The sequence below is a fragment of the Cyanistes caeruleus genome, chromosome 7, assembly GCF_971803275.1.
Source record: "Cyanistes caeruleus chromosome 7, bCyaCae1.hap1.1, whole genome shotgun sequence".
NCBI lineage: Eukaryota > Metazoa > Chordata > Aves > Passeriformes > Paridae > Cyanistes > Cyanistes caeruleus.
Window position 1 is genome coordinate 37508041 of NC_141707.1, and position 26605 is coordinate 37534645.

The window sequence follows — 26605 nt, forward strand, 5'->3', positions numbered from 1 at the left end:
ATTTTAGTGTCTCGATAAGGGTAGTCAGGGACCCCAGGCGTCATTGTGCCAGACACAATGTGATACCAAAGTAAGACAATTCCAGCTCTCAGCCCGAATAAGGACAAGTTGCAACAGGTGGAAAAAAGCGGACAAAGGCAGGGGGTGGAAGGAAAAGTTGACAGCAAAGCCAACATGTCATGCATATTAAACAGCAGGCTTGGGATTCCTTTCCACTCCCTGTAAGGATCAGGGTCTTAGCCCCCACACCCTGGCCATCAGCCAACTCAAATAATGATATTTTCCTTACCTAAATTCCTCTTGGACTTTCAACAGGGAGCAATGGGTCTTTTAGTCCAAAAGGGTGATGCTTTGCCCTTGGGATGCCACAGCCTTTGCACTCTTCCCTAGGGAATGGCCTCATGGCAGGGTCTGGGAATTCACCTCCTGTCATCTTTTAAATCAAGGGGAAAAAAAAAATAATGTCTGGATCATAATTTTGATTTGCTTTCACAGGTATTTGCTACGAAGTCATCAGGGCATTGAAGTCTGCTTTAGTTTCTTAAAAGACAGCTAAATTCAGGAGCTTATAGTTCTTAGGATTGAACCATGGACTGTGTGCTTTAAAATTGCCCAAAATTGCTTTTTTTGTTTCATTCACTGCTCTTCAGAAGGTTGAATTTTGAAACTTGAGCATGGTATGTATTTATCCCTAAGTAATTACTAAAACATCCAGAATCATTTCTGAAGGCAGTCTGTTTGATAACTAAGTCTGGACAATGAGAGTGAGGGGAAAAAAAACAGCAGCAGGAACCCATTCTGGTCATTTAATGGACATGGTGGAAGAAATGGAGAATTTGGTGGAGCTTGAAAACTTCCTGGCTCCACATGCTACTTGGTCTTTCCCTGGCTAAAGCTTCTTCCTTGTTTGTGGGTTTAAAGTTTGTCCTCGTGCAGGACTGGGAATTTCTGTGGCAAAGACCTCCTGTCTGTTGTTTCTCTGGGGAGGGAAAGGATGGGCACCAGTGCACAAACACATAGGTTTGCATGGTTTTGGCTGTGTAATAACAGAAGGAAGGAAAAAAAAAATAAAAATAAAAAGGCCAGAAATTTATTTCTTGAAAACACCATTTAGATGTCCTAGAAAAAGGCGCTGTAATTAGAGGTAGCGCTGAGAGGAGCCTGTGGGAGTTTTCTGTCTTCCTCTCTAACACTTTAAGGGGATGGAAGGTTGGGTGACCATATCTTGGGATGTAGAGACAGGTTTTAAGGCCAAGCTTATCAAGGGCCAGGTTCAGTGGTGGCTTATGTAGTCCCTCATCCACACAGGGTCACATCCTTGAAATGAGGGCTAATTAACAGGCTGCCCAGGGCAGTGGTGGAGTCACCATCCCTGGAAGGGATCCAAAAAGGCATGGATATGGCCCTTGAGGACATGGTTTGGTAGTGAACGTGACGGTGGCACTGGGTTGACAACTTGACTCAGTGATCTTAGAGGTCTTTTCCAACCTTCATGGTTCTAATTAGAGCCACAGAAGTTGGAAATCACCCCATTTCTTTGTTAGTTCTGATGAGGTCTGAATTCTTTCCCCTTCCCGGCCCATTTATTTTAGTTAGATGTGAAGTTCAAAGCCAAATGATGCTATTTAGGGACTATTATTATATTACAACGTTAGCGTCATGTATAGGTCAGTTTTATTACTTTTAATAAAGCCAAGAAACATAAAGCAATAATGTATATTAGTGCAACATTACCAATGGCAACAATTAGAAAGCAAAATGAAAACTAGCTGCAAATATGCAGTTTCCTATTGCAATGTTAATTTTGTCACTCTGCATCTTGTATGTTTGTGGCATTTATTTTTATTGCATCAACAGGAATGTGCTCAGCTTCAGGGACTTAAAAAAAAAAGCAGGGAAAGAAAATGCAGCATGCTGGGTTTGCAGGGTGAATTCACTCATCTGGACTACAGGAATTAAACTTTTTTTTTCATATTTGTACTCTTATGCTTCTCTGCCACATTAAGTGTAGGTATGCTCTCTTCTTAAAGCTTAGGAAAATACTGATTCAGCAACAAAGAAATAATGATATTGGCATGTGGGAAACAAAACATGCCAAACTGAGAAACAAACTGTGTCACTTCTACTGATAATAGAAGATTATGTTGCGCTCAAAATCACAACTGGCTGTGACTAGTCCTAAAAAATTACATTTCTTCCTGAATTTGAATATCCTGTTTCCATCAATTATAATATAATGTTTCCTTAATTCTTTGTTTTATTTCTATTTCACTCTCCAAAATACTTCCAGAGTTTACTATTTGGGTTGAACAAGCATATTTTTAAATTGGGCATATCCAACTTCCATATAAACATTTGGCAGGGAAACCCATGCATGTTCACTTAATTCATTTTTATTGAACCAAGTCCAGATTTTTAGCCAGGAAAAAGTTAGATATTAATCATATCTGAGCAGGATCATTAAATTTTCCTTTACCTACTAGAACAGCAGGGTCATTATAGAACCATGAGAAGTTAGCTCACTTATTAATCTTTACAATTACATAAAAGTGATCATTTTTATAGTACTTAAGAGTAGCTCTAACCCATTACGTGAAGCGTATGTGAGAATATTGCAATATAATATAATGTATTATTATAGATGTGACCTGTGACTCATTGGGCTGCTCACTGACACACAACTCCCTGGAAAAGTTATCTGTTTGAGCTTGGATAATCTTTAATTGTTTCACAGTCCTCATGCTCATTTATGGGGCATACTAGTAAATAGAGAGCTAGTCACTGAGTTATTAATTACCTCATTATTACTTAATTATCACCATTGCATACTTCATTTTTATGGGGAATTATATCATAAAAGAAGGTATTTTATGCTGCCCACCACAGTTAAGTATGAATGACAGCGATAGCTAATGTAGGATTGAGTTAGTTAAAGAAAATCAATCAGAAATCCTCACTATAGATTATTATCCAGTTTCTTCTGCCTTTTCCAGCTAACACTTCTCATCCTTGACTTTGAAACCCAACAGTTTAAACTCGGTTCTTGTTTCAGTGGACTAATCCCCTTTCATAAATCATGTTCAAGTGCTGAAATAATTTGCACATCGTTTAAAGAGTATTTGCTTTGAAACATTCACCTCAAGCCCTTTTGTATATCCTTTCTCTCTAAAGATTTGTAGTATTTGTTTTGTTCTCTGAGGTATAAAAGACCTGGGTAAACTTTATTCCTGTTGTTTCAAGATTAGTGAAATAAAATGCATATTTATTCAACTGGGACTGAAAGGAGCTTTAGTAAAGACGATCATACATACGACCCAGGGGAATGTTATAATACAAAATGTCTGTCTTAAAATCTCTTTAGGTTTGTTCAAAACACTATTGAAGGACTTAAGTTTAAAGAAAGAAAAGGAAAAGGTTACAAATCCATATTTCTTTGTTCCAAAGAAGAGAGAGACACTACGTATTCTTCTTAACAAAATAAACTCCTACATGTGTACTCTAGATGGATTTGATATGGAGGCAAGTGGTGATATCATGATTGCTTTAAGTCCTGTCTTGCTGAACCACAGATACTGACACAAAGATACTGATACTTAAGACAACTACATTTTGGAAAAATTGCAGGGTTTTTTTTCAGGTACACACTTGCTTCAGAAAAAGCAATAACAAACAAATAATGAGATTTTAGGCATTATTGGAGCCAAGCATCTGGGCTTTTATCCATGCACTAAAAGTGAGGTAGACTCCTGCAATGAGGAATCTGCTCTGACTCTGCCACTTCCAAGCCTAACCACCCAACACTGCTTTGGTGCAGTCTCTTACCTCCATACAAGTAGACTTTCCTTTACATTAAGTAGCAAAATTAAGGTTTGATGTAGATGATAAAAAACCACAATTTTTGTGGTTGAAAGCAGCCCACTGTGCAGGCAGCTACCTCTGCTTGACCTTCCATCACCATGTGTCAGTAGATCTCCAGTTTTTGCGTCTCCATCCTTTGCCTCCACAGGGAAGGAATAGAGGCTGACAACAGATAACGCCTAAATGGGTGGAGGCGTTCTCACCCCAACAGGGAATATTTTAGACTGCAGTCTTTAGAGAGAGGTCAGAACTAGAGCAAACGAGCAGGACTCACTGAACTTTGTTATTCAGGAAGAGCCAGTCCAGTCTATCACTCCTGAAAGCATAATTTTGAACTTTTCATTATATATACTGAAATAAGTACCCCTATTGGAAGGTTGCAGCCAGAAAAAGTGTCCTTACACTATACTGTATCCTGAGTTTTCACTATTATTTCAAACCAATCTAGATGCAATCCTCATGGTATTTTGGGAGGAATGTGTCAGAAATAAGGAGGTTTTTAGGTTATAAAAGTCTAAATTAAGCTCAGTTAGAGAGACTGTACGTCAGGCTCTAGACAGGCATACCTACTTTCTAGACTCACCTTTTTCCCTGTGGTGAAATTACTTATATATTTGGACCTTCTAGCTAGAAGGATCTATTTAATTTAAATTGTGACAGCCAATCCCAAATATTTAAACACCAGCTTCTGGACAGGGTATATTAATGGAATTAAAAAGGAATGTGTTTTATAGGATCTCCTCTTTGCTCCACCAGCTGCCTGCTGACGAGCCGGGCAAAGAGATCCTGCCTCTGAAAGCCAAAGGGTGGAACATCGCTGAAGGGTTAAATGCTGTATTGTTTCTCAATTAAGTAAAAGGTTCCAACTAGCTGGCTTTAAATATTGATGCTGAAGAGAGAGCTATGACATATGAGCAGCTCCCCTCACCAGCGCGGATATTTGGCTCCATTTAATTAATTCCATTGGCCATTGTCTTAAGTGCGCCCAGGATTCACCCAAGAGGAATTCACTTGCGTTACTGTTATTGAAAAGTGTAACACAGCATTATCTGCCTCAGACAGACTTTTTGCAGCATTGAATCAATTCCCCAGCTCTTGAAAACAACTACCTCATTTGATTCCTTTCATAATTAATGAAATTCGGTAGTAATGCTTTTGCCCCTCAGCTCAGGCTGGAAAAATGTTCCAAAACTTCAGTTTTCAAGCTGAAAGCACTCTAATTTTCAGCCTAAATGGACTTGTGGTACAATTGTGTTCTTGTGGCAGCATTTAGCCTGCTCTTCATTTTCAGCAGCTCTGCTTCAGGTGTACCAGCCCCTGCTTGGGCTGATAACTAGGACAGCCAAGATTTTGTAGTCTTTCCTACGATAAGGTGCTGCTTTTCTTTTTCTATGATCGTCGTCAAACAACCCTTTTCTGAATCTCTTTCCCTTTCAGTGAGTGTTTCTTGCACAGATATTCAAGGCTAGGTCTTCCCACAGCCTTGGAAAGCAGAATTCAGTCTCCTGTGTGGAAATGGCTCACCTGATACGGTGTAGGGATTGTATTTATCTCTTTCATTGCCACTTTTTTAGACATTAAATGTAAACAACCAGGACACGTAGATTCTGCTGTCCTTTAATCTTTTGCATCCAGTGCATTCATTATGAAAACTAAAGAGCAAACTAAAGAGCAAACTAAAGAGCCTTAAGCCTTTTCATAGCATATTAAATATGTTCTTACATGTGATAACAGTTTTTGTAATTAATTTTTAAGGTGTTCAATTTAAACAAAGAAGTAACATTCTTATAAAACTGAACAACCCTTTGCAAATGGCACATTTAAAATAAATTAAATTAAAACATTTAAAAAATATCCCAGTGATAAGACATCGGAAATAAAAAGCCCTTTGGAGATGAAAAAGGATTATCATGGAATTATCCTGAAATTCATGAAGTCACTTTGTACAGAACACAGAAATAATTTTAAAAGCATACAGGTATGAAGCTCTACTAGAGAAAGCTTTGCAGTTAATGTATTTTGCAATCACATAGTGACATTTTATAGTCACTTTTGCCAAAGAAGGTCATTCTTCAGTCCAAGGACTCAGGGCCCAAGGGAAGGTGGCCAGATGTGGTCAGGCAGAGCAGGAGGGCAGCCAGATGCATGTTGTATCCTTTGCCATTTAGCAGACTTTGGGGCACAAACTTACAAATCAGGGAAAGACAGCCTTTATCTTGGTGGGTATCTGTAAAGGAATGCTTCATTCCAGGTTCAGGAGCTCATTGTTTGATCCACATCACTTCATGCTCACTGTTTCTAGGACAGAGTGATTGTGACCTATTGAGAAAAGCCTTTTTTTTCTGTGTCAGCTGGCTCCTGAGCAGCAGAGGTTTTCCCTTGAGAAGTGATACTGGAAAAACCAGAAAGGTGACTAAAAATGAGCAGTGCAGGTGATGACCTCAAGATCACTGTTTGACTTTTCTATCTGAGCCATAGATACATTCACTTAAACCAAACTCTTCATCTCATTTCCATGGTTTCCTAGAAGTTCAGAAGTTCCTGCAAAGATAATCTTTGCATATGTATATATATATATATATATATATATATTTGTGTGAAAACACATGTAATAACCTCTTTCCTTCCTGTTTAAAATTAAAGATGATTATTTTAGGGTGTTATAATTCTCCTACCATCCTTTCCTCTTTTGAAAGTATTTCATTTGATGTGTTTGAATGAAAATCAAAAGATAGCACTAAAAATTAATGAATAAATAATGAAAACACCTGGATTATTATAGAGTGCTATCTGAAGATCACTCAATACGATGGATCAAGGGTAGAACTGATATTAAGGCACAATTACAAGTACTGTAATACTTGATTTATTGTTTCAACTTTGCTACCCAGTCATTTCTGAACTGACATTAGATGTCTGGCTTAAAATATCTTTTGTTTTGGCATCTGGTGGTTTGAATTTGAGGTATAGCTATGAGAAAAGCAATTTTTTTCTGTTATTTTCACAGGTAGCTGGAGGGATGGAGGCAGAAAAAAGGGTGAGGGAGGAGCTCAGGAAAAGAGGATGGTTGAAACAAGGTGACATGGGGAAAGGGAAAGAAAATTAAATCCTGAAACACCATATTCTGCTGCATCATTTGTATGAATTTGGTTTCTTTTGGGGCACTGTAGCAGATATTGCCTGCTGAGTGAGGAGCAGTGCCAGGCAAGGCAGAGCAGCAGTCTCATCTTTTCTGATAAGGTTATTTTTTTAATTGTTTGTGTTTGGAGAATGTGAGAATGGAGAGGATCCATTAGAATTATACTTTCTGTTATCAATAACCCACAAGGGGAATGTTGTTTGAAAGCAAGTTTTTTAACTGGTGAGTTGCAACCCAGAAAACTCAGTTAGCAGAATTCACCTTTTCCAAACAATTGTTTACTTGGAATTCATTTGTAGTTGTCCCTGCTCAAGCTACAGGTCATTTACAGTAATAAAGCTTTCTAATTTTGTGACAGAATATTCATAATGTCTTTAAAATACTCAGCTGGATAATGGTCCCCAGGATCTGGACAGCAAGACTTCAAAAGGCAGAGTCCTCTGATCTCCAATTTCCTTATTCTCTCTAAGCTTGGAAGGTTTCAGCTATCAAGTTTTATTGGTTGATAGTCTAATTGCATTTGTATTATCTTTCCCCTTAATATTATTTTCTTTTCTCTGTATTGGATTTCATCCAAATATTACTGAGACCGTGAAGCAGTTTTCTGAAATGTTTTGCTTTCACTTTGATGCTTAACTGCTTTACACGTGAGTGCTGCAATAAGGTGCAGGTTTCTGATAATAGTTTTCCTTCTGTAGGGAAAAGTTTCCACAATCTCCTGTACTTTGCTTATATTTGATAGAGGCCTTCAGTTTGAAGCTTTTCATGGACAAGATAAGGTTTGGTTAAACATCTGAACTTTTGAATGTTTATCTGAACTAGATTCGACCCCTAAATTTGTCCATCATTAGTTATTTTGCTTTTCTTTTTCCAGACTAAATTATGCTATTAAATATGTTCTAAACTAGGTTAAGCCCCTGTGCAGTTTGTCAGCTGGAACATTAATTTAAAAGCTAAAACAGTCTTCTATTGGCTCTTTTTAACATTTTGTCTGAATTTTGACCATGGCTGGTCAAACAGAGAGTCAGTGCACCCGTGGAAACCCCACACGTAGCTGATTGAAGCATCTCAGGGTTGCTGTGATGACTGCCCTGATTTTATTTCAGGAAAATATCCTGATAATTAGTAACTATTTGCCTGCTCAAGCAGCTTGTTCCAGTGCAGCTGTTCTGGAGACTGGATAAAGCACTAAATGTCTCCACATGCCCTGCAGTATCTCTGGAGGTGTCTCACTCTGAGCCCCTACACAAGGGACAAGTAGACTTGGGGTCCCAGCCACAAAATACTTGGCTAAATAAACCAGCAGCTCCTTTCTGGACTTGCCTTTTCCTTCTGTGATTCCCCTGTCTCAGTCCAACAGGAGGATTAGCCACAGCACATCTCACAAGGCACTTTCTCCACTCACAGCCTCCATAAGGTAGCCTCACAAAAAAAGCTGCTTTTGGTCCTCTTGGTAGGTTTGTTTATTTTATGAAGATCCTAAATCCCCTTTAGGGAGGCTTTTCCAGTGTCCTCACACAGACACTGCCTGAGCAAAGAGCAGTAACTGCTCAAAAGTCTGAATATCAGTTGTATTTTAGCAAATGGAAATAATTTCTATACAAAAATAAAATTTAGTTGGTGGCATGAGAGTGATTGTCCAAGATTTATATTTATGTGAACTTAGATATTGGAGATTCTTACCAGAATTTCTACTTGAGGTAAGAGGTAACAAGAATTCTGAAATCTGAAGTCATGCTCCTTTTAAAAATGAGCTAATGGGTGATCTTTTGTTGTTATTCTTACTCTAATGACATAATTGAGGTAGGGATAATTTGATAAGGTATAGTTGACAGAGTACAGCAAATGGATTTCAGATCTCTGGTTAGATATTTTTTGATTACTTTAAAGATAATGGGTGTGCCTTTCTCCTTCATGAACTACCACATCTACATTCACAGGAAAGTACTAAACTTGCTGTTTAAAAGAGAAAAATGTTCTGGAACTTGTGGTTTGAAACAACAAATATAGAGCTGAATGTCACTACTGTTTCTCATTGGAAATAAACAGTTTTAGCATGTTTGTTTCATAACTTAGGCACTGTGAATTAATTCTGTCCTTTATTGTATAAGAAACACTAGAAGTTCATTGTGGGTCAAAAAAATATGGGGTTATGAGTACAATTAGAGACTGAGTGCAATGGGAATATAATTAAATGTTAAATCATTTACTTTTAAAATTTAGAAGAATGAAACATAACTGATAAAAGTTTCAAGAAAAAGGAAATTCGTTGGTAGGATATTCTTTGTGGAATGGTCCCAAAAGACTGGGTCTGAATAAGGCTCAAGATGGTATCCAAGAACATGTCAAAATGTTCAATATATGAAACATTTCTATAATTCTTAACAAAGCCTATATAAATACAAGGCTCCTTTGCACTCTACAGATAATTAATTTGCTTCTAAAAGCATAAGGCAGAATGATATGTAGGTCTTTTAAGGTAAAATTTCCATATGGCTACTAGCACCAAGTCCCCCCAAAAGGGTTTTCTTTTGTTGTAAATCTGTCCAGTGCTCCTGGTAGAAAAAGGAACCATATCATTTTCTTGTCCTTTTACCTGAGCAATTAGGTGATGACTATTCATAATATTTGCAAAAGTTTGAAAAGGGTTTTTATTCAGATTAACACAGGAGACAATTTAAAAACTTGAAAGTTATTTGCATATATTTCACAACAGAAGAAAGCAAACAGAACTCCATATTCTAAAAGTCCCTGAATGCATTATTGTAAATTACTTGTTCAACTCAATCTGGAAATAGTTAACAGTATCTTGTCCTGTCTTCCTCAACCTCCAATTGCACAGGATTTCTTTTTAGTTTTGTGACGTATTCTTAAATAATATTTTATACAATACGTGTTATCTTCAGAAGTCATTAACTCAATATTGCAGTTCTTTTGCTCAGTAATTGTCGTGTTGTACGAGAGGGATAAGATGGTGTGGCTGCAAACACTGATTCACCAGTTAGGTGAGGGCAAGGACCACTCTTCAATTCCCATGTGTTGGACCATCCATTGAGTATTTTCCTGGGAATATTTTTGCAAAGAGGCTATGTCAACAGTCCTAATCCCTGACATGAGCTTGGGCAGACCAGTTTCCCCTTCCCAAGTACACTGTGCTCTCTCTTCCTAGACTCTGAATAGTCTGTGTGCTGTAGCAGATCTCATCCAAGTCCCACATGTTTTACATTAGATGAACATAAACTGGTCATACTGTATGAATAAAATGAATTCATTGATTTCTGGCATTGTGGTTTTTATATTTGAATTAAGTTTGTATAACAGTGTTTCTAATATTGTGACAATACCAAAAAAAATTGTGGAAAGAAAGGCTTGGCAAGTCCTGGGTGATCTAGTCCAGTCTCTCCTGTCACAAGGTACCATGTTCTGTGTCCTCATACATAAATTTATTAAGCTGCATCTTAAATTCTTTTGGTTTTATTTGCCACCACGACTTTTTTAAAAGGACGGTTTAGAACTTCATATTATGGCCAGTTTATACTCATCTATTCTCATGCCAACATTGTTCTTCAGTTAAAACAGCTCTTCTCCCTCCCTGCTGTCCTCTTCTCCTCTCCTGCTCCTTTTCCCACCCCCACCAGCAAATTCATAGAGAACAATCACAGCTCTTCCCAGCCATTTTTTAGCTGGCCAAACAAGCCAAGCTCCCTGTCTCCTTCCAAAATCTCAGCAGCCTCTTTCTCCTGGAGCCTCTCACTACTGCTGCCTGCACCTCCTCTGCCAGGAATTTCCACCTCACATATGAGTGCCCAAGGTTATATACTCATGAGAGAGGATTGTCTTTTATTAATTAAAATTAGATATTTTGGATTTGTTGGTCAGGTATTGGAACAGGCTGCCCAGGACAGTGGTTGAGTCACAATCCCTGGAAATGTTCAAAAGATGTGTAGATTTGGCACTTTAGGACATGGGTTAGTAGTGGGCTTGGAAGTGCTGAGAAAGAGTTGGACTTGATGGTCTTAGAGGTTTTTTCCAACCTTAATTAGTCTATGATCCCATAATTCCAATCCTTCTCTAACCATGCTGTGGATAGTACCAGTTCTAATCTGGTACTATCAGTTTCTAGTCTCAAAGTCACCAAGTTTTTGCCTGATATCCCAAATTCTTGTCTCAACTGATGGTGCTTCCAGCCTTGAGTCAACAAGTGATTTTTTGAATGCTTCTACTTTTCCTGCTGAAGTCTTCAATGAAAAAACAAAGACCAGTTCCAAGAATATTTCAGGACTTCTGCTGGTAGCTTCCCTGCAATACAGTAGTTCTTCTTTCAACAAAGCTCATTTGAATACCTTATTTAGTTACTTCACAGTTATTGTTTTAGTTCTCTACATCTTCTCTAGTTTAACTAATCATTTCCTATTTGGCATCATATCAAATGCACAACTGAAATCCAGATAGTTTTGGCCTATTACATTTTCATTTTCCAAAAAACATTATTTATTTTATTAAAAAAAGAAGGTGTCTGGTATGATCTGTGTTTATAAATCAAATATATACTTAGAAATATTGCTTACATTTCTAAACATTTATGGCAAAAATACCACTAAGAAAAGCTGTGTGGGGAGTGACATTTTTATTTTACAATGTAAATGTGATGTTTAACACGCTATTAATTTATTTCCATTTATTATTAGAGTGGGACATTTTTTTAAAAAAAAATTTATATGCATAAGAGCATGATGCAAAATATGAATTATACAGTCATTTTATTGAATCTTTACTGCTAATGCACGCAAATTTCACAAAGTGTAATGACACTACTGAGCACTTAAGTTGTTAGGCTGTCATATTACAGAAAAATTATTTGTGCTATATAATCACTGTTTCCTTTTTCCTATTGTTTATTTCTGAGCTTAATTCATAAACATCTGTAAATGTAGATATGCTTGCTGTGGCAAATATCTATTATTGCACCATAAACCTGAATGACTTCAGGTCCCTTTGGTGCCAAATCAAACAAAACCTTCTGAGCCTCTCCTGGAAGGTGATACCCATTCTGATGCTGCACATTTTGAGTCTATGCTCTGCAGTTATAAAATCTGTCATTTTGAAACTTACGAGAATAATGATCGGAGGCAATGCAAAAAAAAAAAAAAAAAAAAAAAATTATTATAGTGTGTATAATTCAGAGACATGCCCAGGGATTTCACTAAGGGATAAAATAGGATGAGTGGCAAAAAGACTTTAACTCAATAAAAAAGGTGAGGTGAATTCTTTATCCTTAGTGAGCAGATTTTATTGGCTCCATCTCAGAGAATGGCAAAGAAAGGAAGAAGGACTTGGTTTTGTCACTTTCAAAACTCTGCTACTGGTTGAAAACCTGTCTATTTTTACATACAAGGAAGCATGCTGCTCCTTCCTTAAAGGACTAGCAGTAGTTTCACATCTGCTCCAGGCCAAAAAAATGTGATGAAATTTTGAATTCTGGATGCTGGCGGTATCCAATGAAACTTGAAGTCATGAGTTAATGTATATTAAATTACAGTGTCTTTTAGAATGTAGGCATAATCATACACCTCTGCACATTAAGATATGCTCCTTCAGAAATATAAGACACTCAGCAATTAAGAATTCCCATTACTTGAAATTAATTAACTAATTAATTCCTTCCAATTAATATTTTCGCACATATGTGGAAGCCCTGCTGTTAGACTGGCACTTTCTTTCTCCAAAGTCATAGAGAACTATTCCTGCCTCCCTCTTTTGCCATCTCAGCTTTGTTTCAGTCCTGTAAGGTGTTGCTGAGGACTCTGGTTATGAGTCTGTAAAGGACTTCAGAAAATCATTACTTTAAGATATCAGAGATGAGAGTTAAGCACATGCATCCGTCCATATGTATTTTAAGAAAGTTGCAGCTAGGATTTTGGTCAGTTTATTCCTTATTTTGAAAGGTCAAGTCTGTCATTTTTAGTATTCCTTGAGAATTAATTACTGAAACGCAGTTTATGGGTGTTACACTACAAATCATCTCTTTCTAAGAACTTCACGAAATTTTAATATCTTTGAAGAGTACAAAAAAAAGATGCATGGTCCAGACTAATTATTTTTTCTCCTGGAGATCAAGGCTAATGGAAGAGAAGGTAGGAATGTAAAGATATTTGAATCTCTTAATGCCTTATCCATTCCCACTGTTGTTCTTCATTCTGCTCTTTCCATCCAAATGAATTGCATAAAGTAATTTTGGGTGTTATAATAATCAGATAGGCATCATAATAATGTATTTCAGTTAGGAAGAGGTACTTGAAAGAAATTGGTTTTGCAATACACATGATGTGAGACAATCAATAGTGCTTTAGTCTGACAAGCACTGTCAATATCCATTGTCACAGTTCAGAAAGTCATTAATGGATAGTTCTTCAAAAACCAATGCTTTCAACACATTGGAAGTGTTCAGATACTCTGTACCTGGCAGGAATTAATCATAGGTAAACCCCTGAGATTATGTACAAATGCAGAGTAAATTAAGAGTGAAATAAAAGTCATTGAAAGGAATTTGAGATCGTGTTATAGGGAGTTACAAAATCTTGCCAATAAAATAAGGAGTTTAGGACGTATTAAAACATTTTAGACTGAATCATCCAGGCTTTGCTCAGAACATCACACCTAGGAAAAACATTCTCCTGTAAATACATTGTCTAGGTGCATGATTAAATTCACAGGAAGTAATCTCATAAACATTTTTATCCTGGCCCTGAAGAGTTGCCTACCTCTGTGAGAGGTAGCCATGCCAAAATCTTGGAGGAAGGCTTTTGTAGCTTCACACTGCAATTTGTTGGCCACTGCTTAATCCTGATTAAACTGTAGTAAATTTATCCTCATTTTATCATGGATACAATCCAGGGAATCGAAAGTTAAAAAGTAATTATTCATCTCTACATCTCAAAACTTTCTTTGATTTCTGTAGAACTGTGTCACAGGAGGTATTGCATTCATTCTTGCCTTCCATGCTTCTGTTATTTATATGCTACTCTTAAGGCTAGATTTGAATAAGGATTCAGACAATTTAGAAAAGCCAGAAAAGGACAGAGCAGTTTTTGATCAGTCCTTACTTTTTTCTTTTTTCCTGAGCATTTAACCTGTACTTATCCCCTCTAATTCAGCCAGTGTTATTGCAGCCTATCCAACGATAAGGGTCAAAGATATGTTCTTTCTTTTAGTCCTAACAATGTCTTTATTTTATTTTTGTACCCAGTCTGAATGGCACTCTCCTATTGCAATTAGATTGTTTGACTTCATATATCTTGAGAATTGAGGAAAAGATCTTGCCATTATTTCAGTTGTCCTTTCATACTTTTCCAACCTGTGGAATACTGGAGATCTAATAAATCGCCAAAAGTAATCAGAAATGCTTTTCTAGACCTAAGGGTTCCACTTATTACCAGCCAAACATGAAAATCAGACAATATTCAGGTTACATTTTTGCTGATGAAGTGTCCTTGCATACACTTGCAATAGCAGAAAAAATGTGTTATTATTTTATGTCAGTTCTTAAAAGTCTTATTTTTGCTTCTGTTTGGAACTGTCTTCTTTTTTTATGTTTGATATTTGCCAGCTCCCTTTCATGTAGGATACTTCTGGCCAAATCCAGAACCTGAAATTTAAAATGGAAGGTGTTAAAAAAAATATTTATTGTGCTTTTTGAATTTTATACTTTTTTTTTTTTCTTTTTTTTAACATTTGGTTTTCTTTGCATTTCCAAATATAATAGCAAAGCCATTTTAATGTGGGGATATCACAGGAAGAATAGTTTGGCAAGAGAAGGAATATTTCTAAGTGAGATCCCAACATGAATATTTCTGCCTAAGCTTGGTTTTGGAACATGCTATCTAAACCCTTAAATTTCTGTGAGGCTTGGAGTTTTTTTCTGGTGACTCACTTGTATTTAACAGAATAAAATGAGAAGTTCATCAACTGTTGCTTTGAACTGTGTGCTATACAGCAAAATGTGGTACATACAAAGATATCCATGACAATAATTATTCCAACCTCTAGATGTAGTTTTAACACCATAATTGCTGTTTCAGGTATAAAACCTCCAGCTGGGTTGTGTTTCTAAGGAGGGGGATGTTCACCCTGCTGTCCTGCCCTTCACAGGGTGGCCACCTGTGCTTCACTTGGAACACCTCAGCTAGTCTGGTGTAGACTCAAAGTGGGCAGAAAACATTTCAGAGCTCCCAGAATGGGGAAAGTGGCAGGCAAGTGATTGGCTTAAAGTATATTTTCACTCCTGCATCATTTGCATCACTTGGGGAAGCTTCAGGATAAAGCCAACCTAGCTGTGGATTGCTATGGACAGAGTGGCACTGAGCAACAAAAGGGACCCCAAACTAAATACAATTCACTTCACTGTTTCAAAGTACCACTAAGATGCAGAATTAGAAACATCCATTTGTTGTTCTTTTTATAGCACAGCCAAGTGACTTGGAATTTTAGCTTGTCCCTGCCAAGGATTGCTCAATTTTGAACAAAAAGTCCTCTGCTATAATATTAAAAAAGCACCATTATCAATTGAATGCTAATCTTTATGTTCTATGATACATCACTCCAGGAATGCTACCATTAAAAAATGTGAATTTTAGTTTTCATAAGTGATGGATTATTGTAGCAAGCCATGTATTTTCCAGTAAAGTGTCCTTTTATTTGTCCTGTGTGATTACTAGTTTGTGGAAGTATGTGTGGGGTCATTTCAGTGCTGTGGGAAAATGGAACACTCTTCTGTTAAAATCAGTAGTGAAATCAGAAGCAAACTATGCTCTGATCATTGTAGGCATGTGTTTAAATATTGCTTTCCTTAATTGGCTATGTTCTATTTACTTAAAATGAACAATTTGGCAAGTTTTTCTCCCTTGACAACAGCAAAGCGTAAACCATTTTATAAGTTTGGCTGTTAAAATCAGATTTGTAATGTAAACCACAATATTCCAGGGCTGTTGCTGTTGCTTAACCAGTTATTTTAGCTTGCTATTGTTTTATAATTGTGCACCTTTCAATGTTCTGGTTCTGTTTAAAACTAATGCAAAACGCCTTGATTAAAAAAAAAAAAAAAAAGACTGATAATAATGATCATACTTTTAATTTTGTTCTTTTTTTTGCTTGGATCCTCTGTCTGAAGATTGCTGCATTATAAAAGAGGTTAAGTCTGGATAGGGAGAGAAGAGAGAATGTAACTGCAGCTAAATTATCTCTTTAGAAATTCTGTCAGAGGGACAACAGACCAGGCTCCTCCTGCCAATTCATCTTGTGGAGGATATTGTATTTTGGTGGATTGATTGATTGATTAACTGGTTAATTGATTTCCAAGAGAAGATGGAAGGCTGTTCTTTCCATAGAAAGAAGCCATCCCTCTCTGAGCTGCACCACTCTGGTTGTCCCATTAAACTCCTCAGAAATGGGCTCAGTGACAGAGCTCAGGACACTGAACGAGAGTTATTCAAGGGTGGCAGCTCTCAGGTGATTTACTGAAAATCTTAAAAAACTTTCTTGTTCAGGAAAAGCTCTAGGAAAGGTCTCCCCATGGCACCTCTGCTGCTTCTGGAGTGTACTGAACTTCTCCTTACTAGCACTGCCTATTTTGATGGCCATCACAGTGCCCTTTAAGCACCTCAGCAGAGAAAAAGTTAAATTTATGCCTTTGAAACCTCCTCCAGGGGATTTTCTGCAGCTGGATTCTATGTCTCCTTGACACAGAGCAGGAATAAATTGCACTCAAATTGTTTCTCAGTTTGGTAAATGCATAAATATAATAAAATATAATCATTAGGACGGGAATACTTTTCTTTCCATAAATTAATGCATCTTGCACACATTTCGTGGCACGCAGCCATGTTTTCTATAACTGCATTAAATATATATATAACTCTTAATCCATCTTGGCAAGGGAATCCAGCCCTTCAGTGGTGGTGTGACCATCCATCCTTTCTCATTGCAAGGAGTGCACAGCTAATAGTGCGTAGCACACTCAGAGCCCGGAGCTGGAGCTGAAAAATCACCCGTGTGAAACTTGTGGGATTCGTGAGCACTCCACGAGCAAACTGGTCGCCATCCAAATACTTATGGGCAATAAATAACAGAGCTCTGCGCGTAACCAGCAGGGTGAACTCATCGTGTTTATTCACAAAAGTATTAATCAGATGGTTTGCAGCGTCCAACCAGCCAAGCTGCTGACCTACCGCATGACTGGGGTCTTACCAGCGTGGTTGTGGCCTCCCTTTTCTCAGGATATTTCAGAAAACTACTGTTAATCTAGAAATATCATTTCACTAAAAAATTCTCCTCTGATTTCCTTCAGTTTTCAGGCTGAACTACAGCGCCTCTGACACAAACGACAGAAACCGAGTTAAAAGCAGATTAAAGAAGTTCATCTCCAGAAGACCCTCCTTGAAAACATTGCAAGAAAAGGGACTTATTAAAGGTGTGTTCAGTCTTCTTCTTTTTGGTGTAAAAATTAAAAAATCACAACTGAATATTTGACTCAGTACATTGCACAAGCACTTTTTGAATATGGTTTTGTTGCTGTGTCTCGTACCACACTGCTGAACTATAAAGAAAAAAAGAATCAATGTATCATTCATCTACCTCTGTGATATCTGACTGCTCCTCCAGTTTTTCTGCTTTGGTGTGCAAGTGGTAGAAGCCCTTCCATTTAACACCATGAGCAATGCAAATCAAGATGTTTCACAACTCCATTTCTTTTTAAGAGAAGAATATTGATATAGTTTTATCTTTTAGAACATAAAATAAGACCCTCAGATGCTGTGCTGACTAATTTGTTGAAAGACTTTCTTCTGTCTTCTCTCATTATTTTCCTAACTTACCGACAAAATCCATTTTTAACAATTTCAAGTACATGTCAGAGAATAAGAAATGCTTTGAATGTGTGGGTGTTTTTTTCCTATTCCAATTTCTTGCTAAGCTGGTCAGCCATCACTTTCACATATTCTTAAAAAATTGTTTCTGTGATAAAAAAGTGTTTGTTAGTTTATCCAAGAAGTGTTTCACTGAGAAGCTGGTAGTTAACTTGAAGGCAGTAGCATTCTGACCACTAACATCCGAGTAAAGCTGTGTTTTTAAATATTGTCTGGAATAATGCTTGAAAAATTTACGCACTCCCAAATTATTATGTGTGAAACCCACAACTGCACATGCAAATTGACTAGAAAGAGGCATTTTGCCAGCTGCCCCTGTCAATATCTGGAGTGTGAGTTTTCCAGTGGTGTGTCAAAAATAGCAAGGGGTGTTGCTAGTGTGTGTTAAACTTGTCTGTCCTGAGCCAAGAGATTGACCCCAGCCAGCATAAGCTAAAGCAGCTACAAGAGTTCAACACCAGCTGGGCCCATGTCTGGAGAGAAGAAGATTTGATGAATTAAGTTCTTATGTTTTAGATACGTGCAGAGATGCTCAGTGCAGTCTTGTTTACCGTCAGGAAATCTTCATTATATGAAACACGTACAATGTGCCTCAGTCATGGGGTTCTTCTTCCATCCGACACAGAAACTTTGAAAAAATGCCATTTATGCATCAATATGTGTGTGTGAGGTGTGCACACTTCCACACCAAACTTTCAGGATCTATCCTTACACATCTGTGGCAATTGATTTCAATACTTGGGAGGGTTTTGGCTTTCTGAAATACTTTGTGAGTTGAGGGTGGGATTTGAATGTGTCATGTTAGTTTGTTTCAGTTATTACAGTAATAGAGGAGTAATTTATAGTCTTTTAATTTCTGGATTTAAGGGTTGGGGTTGTTTTTAGTTTAATAAAGTGTGGCTGATGAACCTCCTGCAGTGTCACATAGGGATCAGATGTGATCCCTGCTAACAAATCCAGATTCATTAGCATAACTCAAATCCACCCTCTAATATATCTCTTAGGAAAGCCAGATGAATTTGGGTTTGGATAAAGTTGCGTTAAGCTCTTGATTCATAAACATGACTTGGTTCTACCTGGGATACTTTTCCATGGATAACAGAGGTGGCGTTGATTTGTGGCGCAGTAACTCAGAATCTGCACCCAGCACAGTTTTATTACCAAACTAATGTTGCCATGAAGAAAACATGTTAGTTATCTACCATGAAGTTTCATTAGGATTAGGTTTTGGCCATGCAAATGAGGCAGGATTCGTTAGCATGGCTTAATTCCAATCTACAGTAAGTCTATGTGAAATGCTCATTTGATAAGGTTCCTTCATTGTCTTCACCACAGTTTATCCCCTTAATCTGTTAAAATGTTATGAAAATGCAGTTGTGGTGCTTATGCAGAGACCACTTTTAAATGTTAATTTTTAGTCTCGCATTAGAATATTTTTAAATCGCAAAATGCAACCACCCAGATTACCAATGAAAAGCTTGCCAAACTTTTGTATAATAAGATGCATCTATTTATTTTTCTAAAGGTGACTTAAATGGTTGCAGAAACCCCTCAGAACTATTTATTTGCTCGTTTCTTAAGGGGAAAAAAATGTTAACCAATTTTTACAAGAAAAAATTCCTCCAGCTCTGAGAACATGCCTACGACCTTTTATTCCATAGGGAAATACTTCTGTCAGAATTGTAAATCCCTTAAAATAGGGGCTCGTAATAAAAGTGTGTATAACGCCTTGCAGGACATCTTGGTACCAAATTCCTGACAAAGAGCTGTTCTGTGTGCTGGTGAAGAATTGATATAAATATCTGTGAAGCGTGTGGTGTTAATTACTCCAATGCAGTGGCACTGTAGGTGCTGTGAAAACCTTCACTTTTCATCAAGAGCTATTCATATTTGCCAGGGGCACTATAAAGCTCTCAAATCTATATTGATTTTTTACATTGTATGTCACACTGGAACCAAAACTCCAATAAATTTAACACGTAAATTATAGTCATGAGTAAATACATTTTAAGGTGGTAAGTTCACTTAAACACAGTCCTGTGCTCTGTGAGTCGCTGATGCGTGCACACTTGGCCAGGAGACTCGACACATTTCTCCACATTAACCAAATTTGGGAATACAGGCTTCAAAATTAAATAGCAGTTTGATCTCCTGGGGTACTTTGTTCTGCCAACACTGTTATCAGGAAATCTAGAAATTATGTGATTGTCATTTAACTCTTACTCAAACTTTGCTTGTACAGAGAGTAGCAGCTATGCATGTGGAAAGTATAGTAGGGAGTTAAATGAAAATAGTAAGGAGGATAACACTCAGACCAGGGAATGTAGAAGACTGATGGTAAAACGTTAGCGACATGTTGATCTGAAAATGAAGATGCACCGACACTTTGCACGACAAAAAGTTATTTTTGTCATCATTGTCCCATTTGCTTTCTAGTCCTGTGCATGAAAGAAGCCAGAATGGGAGCAGCACGTTGCCTCCATTCATCGCAGTGGGCTGGTGACTGGGGCTCTTCATGCTCCAGCGAGAGCTCTAATGAAGATCATCTGTCGTTGTTCCATCTCACTCATGCTTACACAAGTAACCACAGTTTCAAAGCTTTTTGAAGCACTTTTGAGATGATGTGCAACACAGGGACATTGTGGAATGTGTTTGTGTCTCTAAGCACACTCGTGTTCTTAGACATACATGTGCATACAACCTAGAAATAGTAAATACGAGGTATGTCCCATGTCTGCCATCTGAGCAGTGTTATTTTGAGAATAACTGTTCAAATTTATACTCTAGGGCAGGGGCCCTTGGTTCCTTGGGATTGAAATATTCTCAGAATTTACAGAATCTGCACTAATATGCTAGAAAAATAATATATAAATCTTGTCTTTTAAAACGACTTTATAGTCTATAATTGAACTTTGATCTTTATGTTTGAGCTTTGTCATGATTTAGTATTACCCAGAATGAATTGCCAACCTTCAGCTTGATGTCGGCCTCCTAACATCCTGATTTCTGAGATTTTCAAGACCAACAAAGGAAAAGAAACTTCTGTGAAACTGTGATTTTAAAGCTATGATGGTTGTGTTGGAAATACGCTATCACAAAACACACTCTCAGCAAACAGTAAAAAAACATGAGCAACAACCTCACATAAATGACACTGTGGGAAATGAGGAAAATGAAGCTATGCAGCTGGCAAGAAATTTATTTAGGTTTCTTTTTTTTTAGGGTGGATCCTTCTTTCCCAAAACGAAGGAACTCCATTGAGTGTATTTCATAAGCTAAGGCAAAAACCAAAACAGCGTAAAATTTGGAATGGTTACAACTGTTTCAAGACGAAAATAAAAGCCACTCAATTGCTAGTGAAAGGAACTAGCTGTGATTTGGCTTGATAGCCTATAGAACAGGGCTCAGCATATGCTGGTGGTTGTGCAGATCGCAGCACAGAGATCACCAACCATTTCATTTCTAGGCAAGGGAAAAAGTCTTTATTGTATCATGTGTTTCACTGGACCTCAGAGTAGTTCAACATAATGAGAAGAACATTCATGAGAAGTTCAAAAGAGCAGATTAAGGCCCACCTTTGGTGTTTTCTGTAACTCTTTCAGGTTATGAAGGAATTTTGCAAGTGTTCTGGTGCACATCAGAGATTAGGGAAAGTTAGGAAATGTTTCCTTTGACTTGAAGGGACAATGGGTCACAAGGGTATTTTTCCTTTGATATGGATATTCAGAAGCACTTTTCCTAAACCTTGTGGATGGCCACACACTGAACCAAGTGATTGGTTCCTTTGACATGATGTTAAGAAATGGTTCAGAGAATTTTTAAATGTCTCATTTTTGGGAGAAGTGTTTTGAGGCAGGCACCCTCTCTTTGAATTCAAACAAGCTCTTGTCTCCAGCAAACTACCAGAATTTCTTAAGAGAGACCTGTGTCTGTGGTACTGTTTTCCCTTTTTTCTGAGAATGTGAAACAAATCTGGCAGCTCATATGCCACTTAATAGTAACTGTTCACAAATGTAATTTTTTTTTTAATTGATGACCACCACAGATCAACGATATATAGTAAATCTCCACTTTAAAAGGACTGGCAAGTTTCCCAGCTTGCATAAATCAGGGGAGCTCCATTGACAACCTCGCCGACTTCAGTCAGCTGAGGACCTGCCCCACTTATTGTAAAAGTGTTGTGGCATTATTTGGAGCCCCAGTCTGGAATCAGCATCACTTTAATGTCTGACTTAATGTGTCTGACTACAGACAGAGCAGCTAGAAGAAGTCACCTTTAAGAATATGGCTCCAAATGCATCACTTCCCTCTGCAAAAGTTCACAGTTCTGGTGCCTACTGTCCTGCTCCTCTCCTTGTACATTTGTCTCTGATTTTCTCTTTTCATTCTCCTTCCCTGTTTTCCTTCCCACCATTCAAACAGATACAAAGGAAACAAACAACTTGAATGTTGATACAAAAGTCTGTTAGTCCAGCCACTCAAATCCAGATGTTGCACAGTTAATTCTGTTCCTGAAAGGCACAGATTACATAGATATAATTCACTTTTCTAGAAACCTGGGCATTGTACCTTTATACTATCTCCTCTCATGCCAGAATTTAAGCTTCTTCCTGAGACATGGGAGTATTGGCCATGCCCTTCCCTGCTTTTTTAATAATAAACACTGAAGTATGAGTTCCTTCCAAGTGTGGCCACATCTCATCCATGTACACCCAAAAAAACAGTTAAACAATGACATTCTCAGTGAGGATGTGGCTTTAGTGATTTTGTTTTAATTGTTTTTTTTCCAGAAGAATTGTCTCCCATAGTCGAGATTTCTGCAGCCCAGGATTAGTGGCTTTGCTGCAGCCTGCGAGAACTATTAAAAAAAACAAAAAAGAAAAAAGTAGCCCTGTCAAGCTCAGGGAAAACTTGAAGCTCCCCAGAACGAGTAATTCATTGCAGCCATAATCATCATTTTATATTATACAACTTGTGAACGTCCATTCCTTTCTCTTCTGGTGTCTGCTTCTATGCCCCTGTGCAAAGCTGTCACACACCCCATCATCTCCAGCGGAATTTTTAACTTGCAGATAGCAGGGATATGTAATGTAAACCATACCACCAAACATATTATGAATATATTGCTCTTCTTAAAAATGCTTGTTGGTTTTTCATACTACAGTATTGACTAACTGTCGGTGTTTGATGTATGGTTTACCAGCCTGATGTAGACTTATGGTTAGAGCTTAACTTGTTAGTTCTGCTTTTGCAGCCAATTCAGAATAACTACAGATGCCCCAAGATATTAAAATTGACTGCTCAAATGGACTCAGTGTGGGAGTTTCATTGGTTTTAAATTGATAACAGCTGAAAGAGTGAATGATTAAAGCTGTATATGGGCATAGTATGCAGCTCCTTTGTACGAGCCCTTGTGAACAGAATCCACTGCATGGGAATTGCCTTTGTTCTAATAAAAGATATTTCTGAGCAATTGTTAGTCTAAATTTTTAAATGATGAAACAAGAGCATTTCAGGAGCCTATAGAGGAAATAATTCCTGAGAAACTGGAATATCTCTGAGAAGATAAAGTGGATTTCTATTCAGAGGGGAGCATTTAAAGTTAAGTAGCATTCCATAAGGTGGTAATTGTGTCTATTTCCCAGACATTTGAGTTAAATAAGCTGGATAGGAAACATAAACTGTCATAACAGGAGGTTAGGAGTGTTGTCTACATCTCTTTTTTTCAAGTCATAAAAGATGAAGTTTTGGAGGACCCTATCACAAATAAATCAAACAAAAGGGTTTTTGGTTCCCTTATCCCATTGGGAGTAGTTCTTTTATTTTAAAAAAGAAAATGTTCTGGAGAGCTTTCCCTTAAACTAGTTTAAATATATATATATATATATAATCTACACTTAGAATAAGAAAACTATATTTTAATTTTAGTTGCATATAATCTAGCCTCAAAAAGTAATTTGCCATTCCTTGTTTTTTGAAATACTGCACTAACAAATCCTAGTTGAGTTTTCCTCAAGTATCCCTGTGACCTCCACAAGTGTAAATACAGCAGTTTAACTGCTGCCATTCCCACATTTATGTACAGAAACTGATCCAACAAAAAACAATTGATTAGAGAGAGTCACAGAATTTGTGGTCCAGGAGTACTCAGAATTGAGAGTACTTGGATGACTCATGGGATCATGTACTTGTAAATGCCCATGAATTTCTAGAAGGGGAAAAAGTCCTCCAAAGCAGTTGTGTGCTGTTGTTTTACCATGGTCTATTCTGATGCCTAGGAGGTATTAATGCTGTTTTTCTGTCCTTCATCTAAGATGAAATCCTGAGTGCCTGTGTTTAAAGAAGAGGTGATTTAAAGCTTAATTGTGGGGTACAAAATGTGACTGTATCCATACAGTGAAAGGTATAAAAAATTAGGTTAAATATTTTGCTTAATATATAGAATCTGAGCCAAGAAATGGAGTAACAGACTAGGTGAGAATTGTAAAACTGTTTTCAGCCTGTTCAAAATTTCCTCCCAGGAATACCAAATATTCTGTGTTCATATTCGAGATTGAAAGAGTAACTGTGAAATAATCCTGGAAGTTGATTATAAAGTGGTTATAACACAGAGGAGAAACTGCTGAACAGCCACACATTAATTTCATTTCAGTTCTTCATGTGTTGCCATCTAAACACAGTGCAGTTCTTTGCCTGTTTTGTTTCTGAAATTGTTTACAAGTGTCTTTGTCCACCAAATAAGACACATTTTTATTTCTTTTTTAACATAATTTACATTGGAGACCATTCCATATTATGCAAAGAATTTGACAGGTCTTTGCTAAAATTTTAAAAAACAATTAAGATGTCAAAAGAGGAAGTGCTAGTACATTTTAATCATAAATCTCTGTATGTATAATTACCACTGAAGGCAGCTATAAATGTTTTATGAAGAAAATGTAACCAGACTGTGCTTTGTCAGAAACATAACCCCAAAACATGTAACAGACTGTTCGCTAATGCTTGACGCCACACATGCACACAACCTTCCTCAGAGCAGTTCTGTGAACCCAGTCCTCCATCCCTTCTGCAGCTGAAACTCCGACTAACTTCATTTCAGGCTCTGATGTACTCTCCCAGAATGCAGATCACACGCTTTGGAGGTGCTGGAATAAACTGCCCTGACGCATCTCGAGCAGTCCAAAGTCACCCCTGCCCTGCACCTTGTCTCTGTCACTGCCTTCCCTACGCTGGGGCACCAGGAAAGAAAATGCAATTGAGTTACTCTTGAAATCTGAGCTGAGTATGAAATAGTGGTGATTAATGAAAATGAAGTTCCTTGCAGCACAGAAATTAAAAAATAAAAATAAAAAATGGGGTTTTTTGCTTGTTAGTGAGGAAAAGTTGGTTTCAGAGAAAAAAGCACTCCAGTTGGTTATGGTGGAGTACGGTGGCACTGACTATGGAGGAAACACCCAGTTCCATGGGAGCTGCTGCTAGGTTTGCTATGCAAGGTCCAGGCTGGTGCTATCACCCTTCAGCTACCTGTATAATAATTTTCAAAGCCTCCAGAACAATTTACAAACCGTAGTGCTCTGTTGAAATGCTGTATGGAGACTGTCTCTTGGGATAAATGATGACAGTACACTCCTATTGTTTCAGCATTTAACTGGCTCCTATTGAGTAGTTCCTCTCATCTGTTTGATTCATTCTGATTTTAGCTGACAACGTCCCTGTTACTGATTGCTCTTTTCATAATCTCTCAAACACACAGAGTGGAAATGAGGTGGAAGAAGCTAATTAGTAATCTGACAAGTTGAACCTGCTAATACAAATATGTTTCAAGATCAACCATCAAAAGTTGATCAAAACTTTGAGATCATAGAAACTAAAAGGTGGCATTATCTAGTAAAAGGATTGCTCGTGAAGGAAGTGAGACTAATGACTAGTTAAACATGATGTAAGATGAAATCCTCATCAAAAGATATCTACAATCTTCTGTTTTTCTGAGCAGGCAATTAGATGAGTAAAAAAAGAAATTTTGTGAAGTTGAGATGGAACTGTGCTAAGTCCTGATGATGCAAAGTAATGAAATCCTTGCACTCATACAGTGCTCCATGAAAGAGTGAAATTTCCAAAGGCATGGAAGGGACAGGTCACCCATCCAGATGAGTTTCTAGGTTGGACCAAGGGCATCATGTAGGAATTTGTATTCAATGACTTAGGGAGCTGTAGCTCTGGAACTTCCTGCACATTTTCTGCAGCAGGTCCAAGCAAACTCTGGGGACCTCCAAGCCTTAGAAAGGTCAAAATTAAGGTGCAAATGGCAATTGAAACTTGAATCCAGAGGGAAGCATCAAGCACCATGAGCAGCAAATGTGGAGGGATTTGGTTCTGGGGCAAAAGCTAATGACCACTGAAGGATTTGGTTCCAACTTTGTCTATGCATCTTCAATGTCTGAGTTTTAAATTAATAGGGAAGCTGAGAAGAGAGAAAAATCCCACTAATAATGATAATATACTTTAATGTATTTTCCTCTTGTTTTCCAAATGTAGATCAAATTTTTGGCTCACATTTGCACTTGGTTTGTGAGCATGAGAAATCCACAGTCCCCCAGTTTGTAAGACTCTGCATAAAAGCTGTTGAAAAGAGAGGTGAGTACCTTATTATTTTTTTTTTATTTTTTTTTTTTCTCAAATAGAAATCAAA

The 26605-nt window shown here is 37.5% G+C and overlaps 1 protein-coding gene across 2 annotated transcripts in view; it reads left to right on the forward strand.

The window, feature by feature from the left end:
• The window catches only part of ARHGAP15 (Rho GTPase activating protein 15), a 322285-nt gene that overhangs the window by 169413 nt on the left and 126267 nt on the right, over positions 1-26605 (forward strand). For both annotated transcript variants that reach the window (XM_086898275.1, XM_023931396.2), the window contains 2 exons: positions 17340-17462; positions 26452-26550. In XM_086898275.1, the coding sequence (XP_086754401.1) occupies positions 17340-17462; positions 26452-26550 (222 nt within the window). The remainder of the gene's footprint in view (positions 1-17339; positions 17463-26451; positions 26551-26605) is intronic.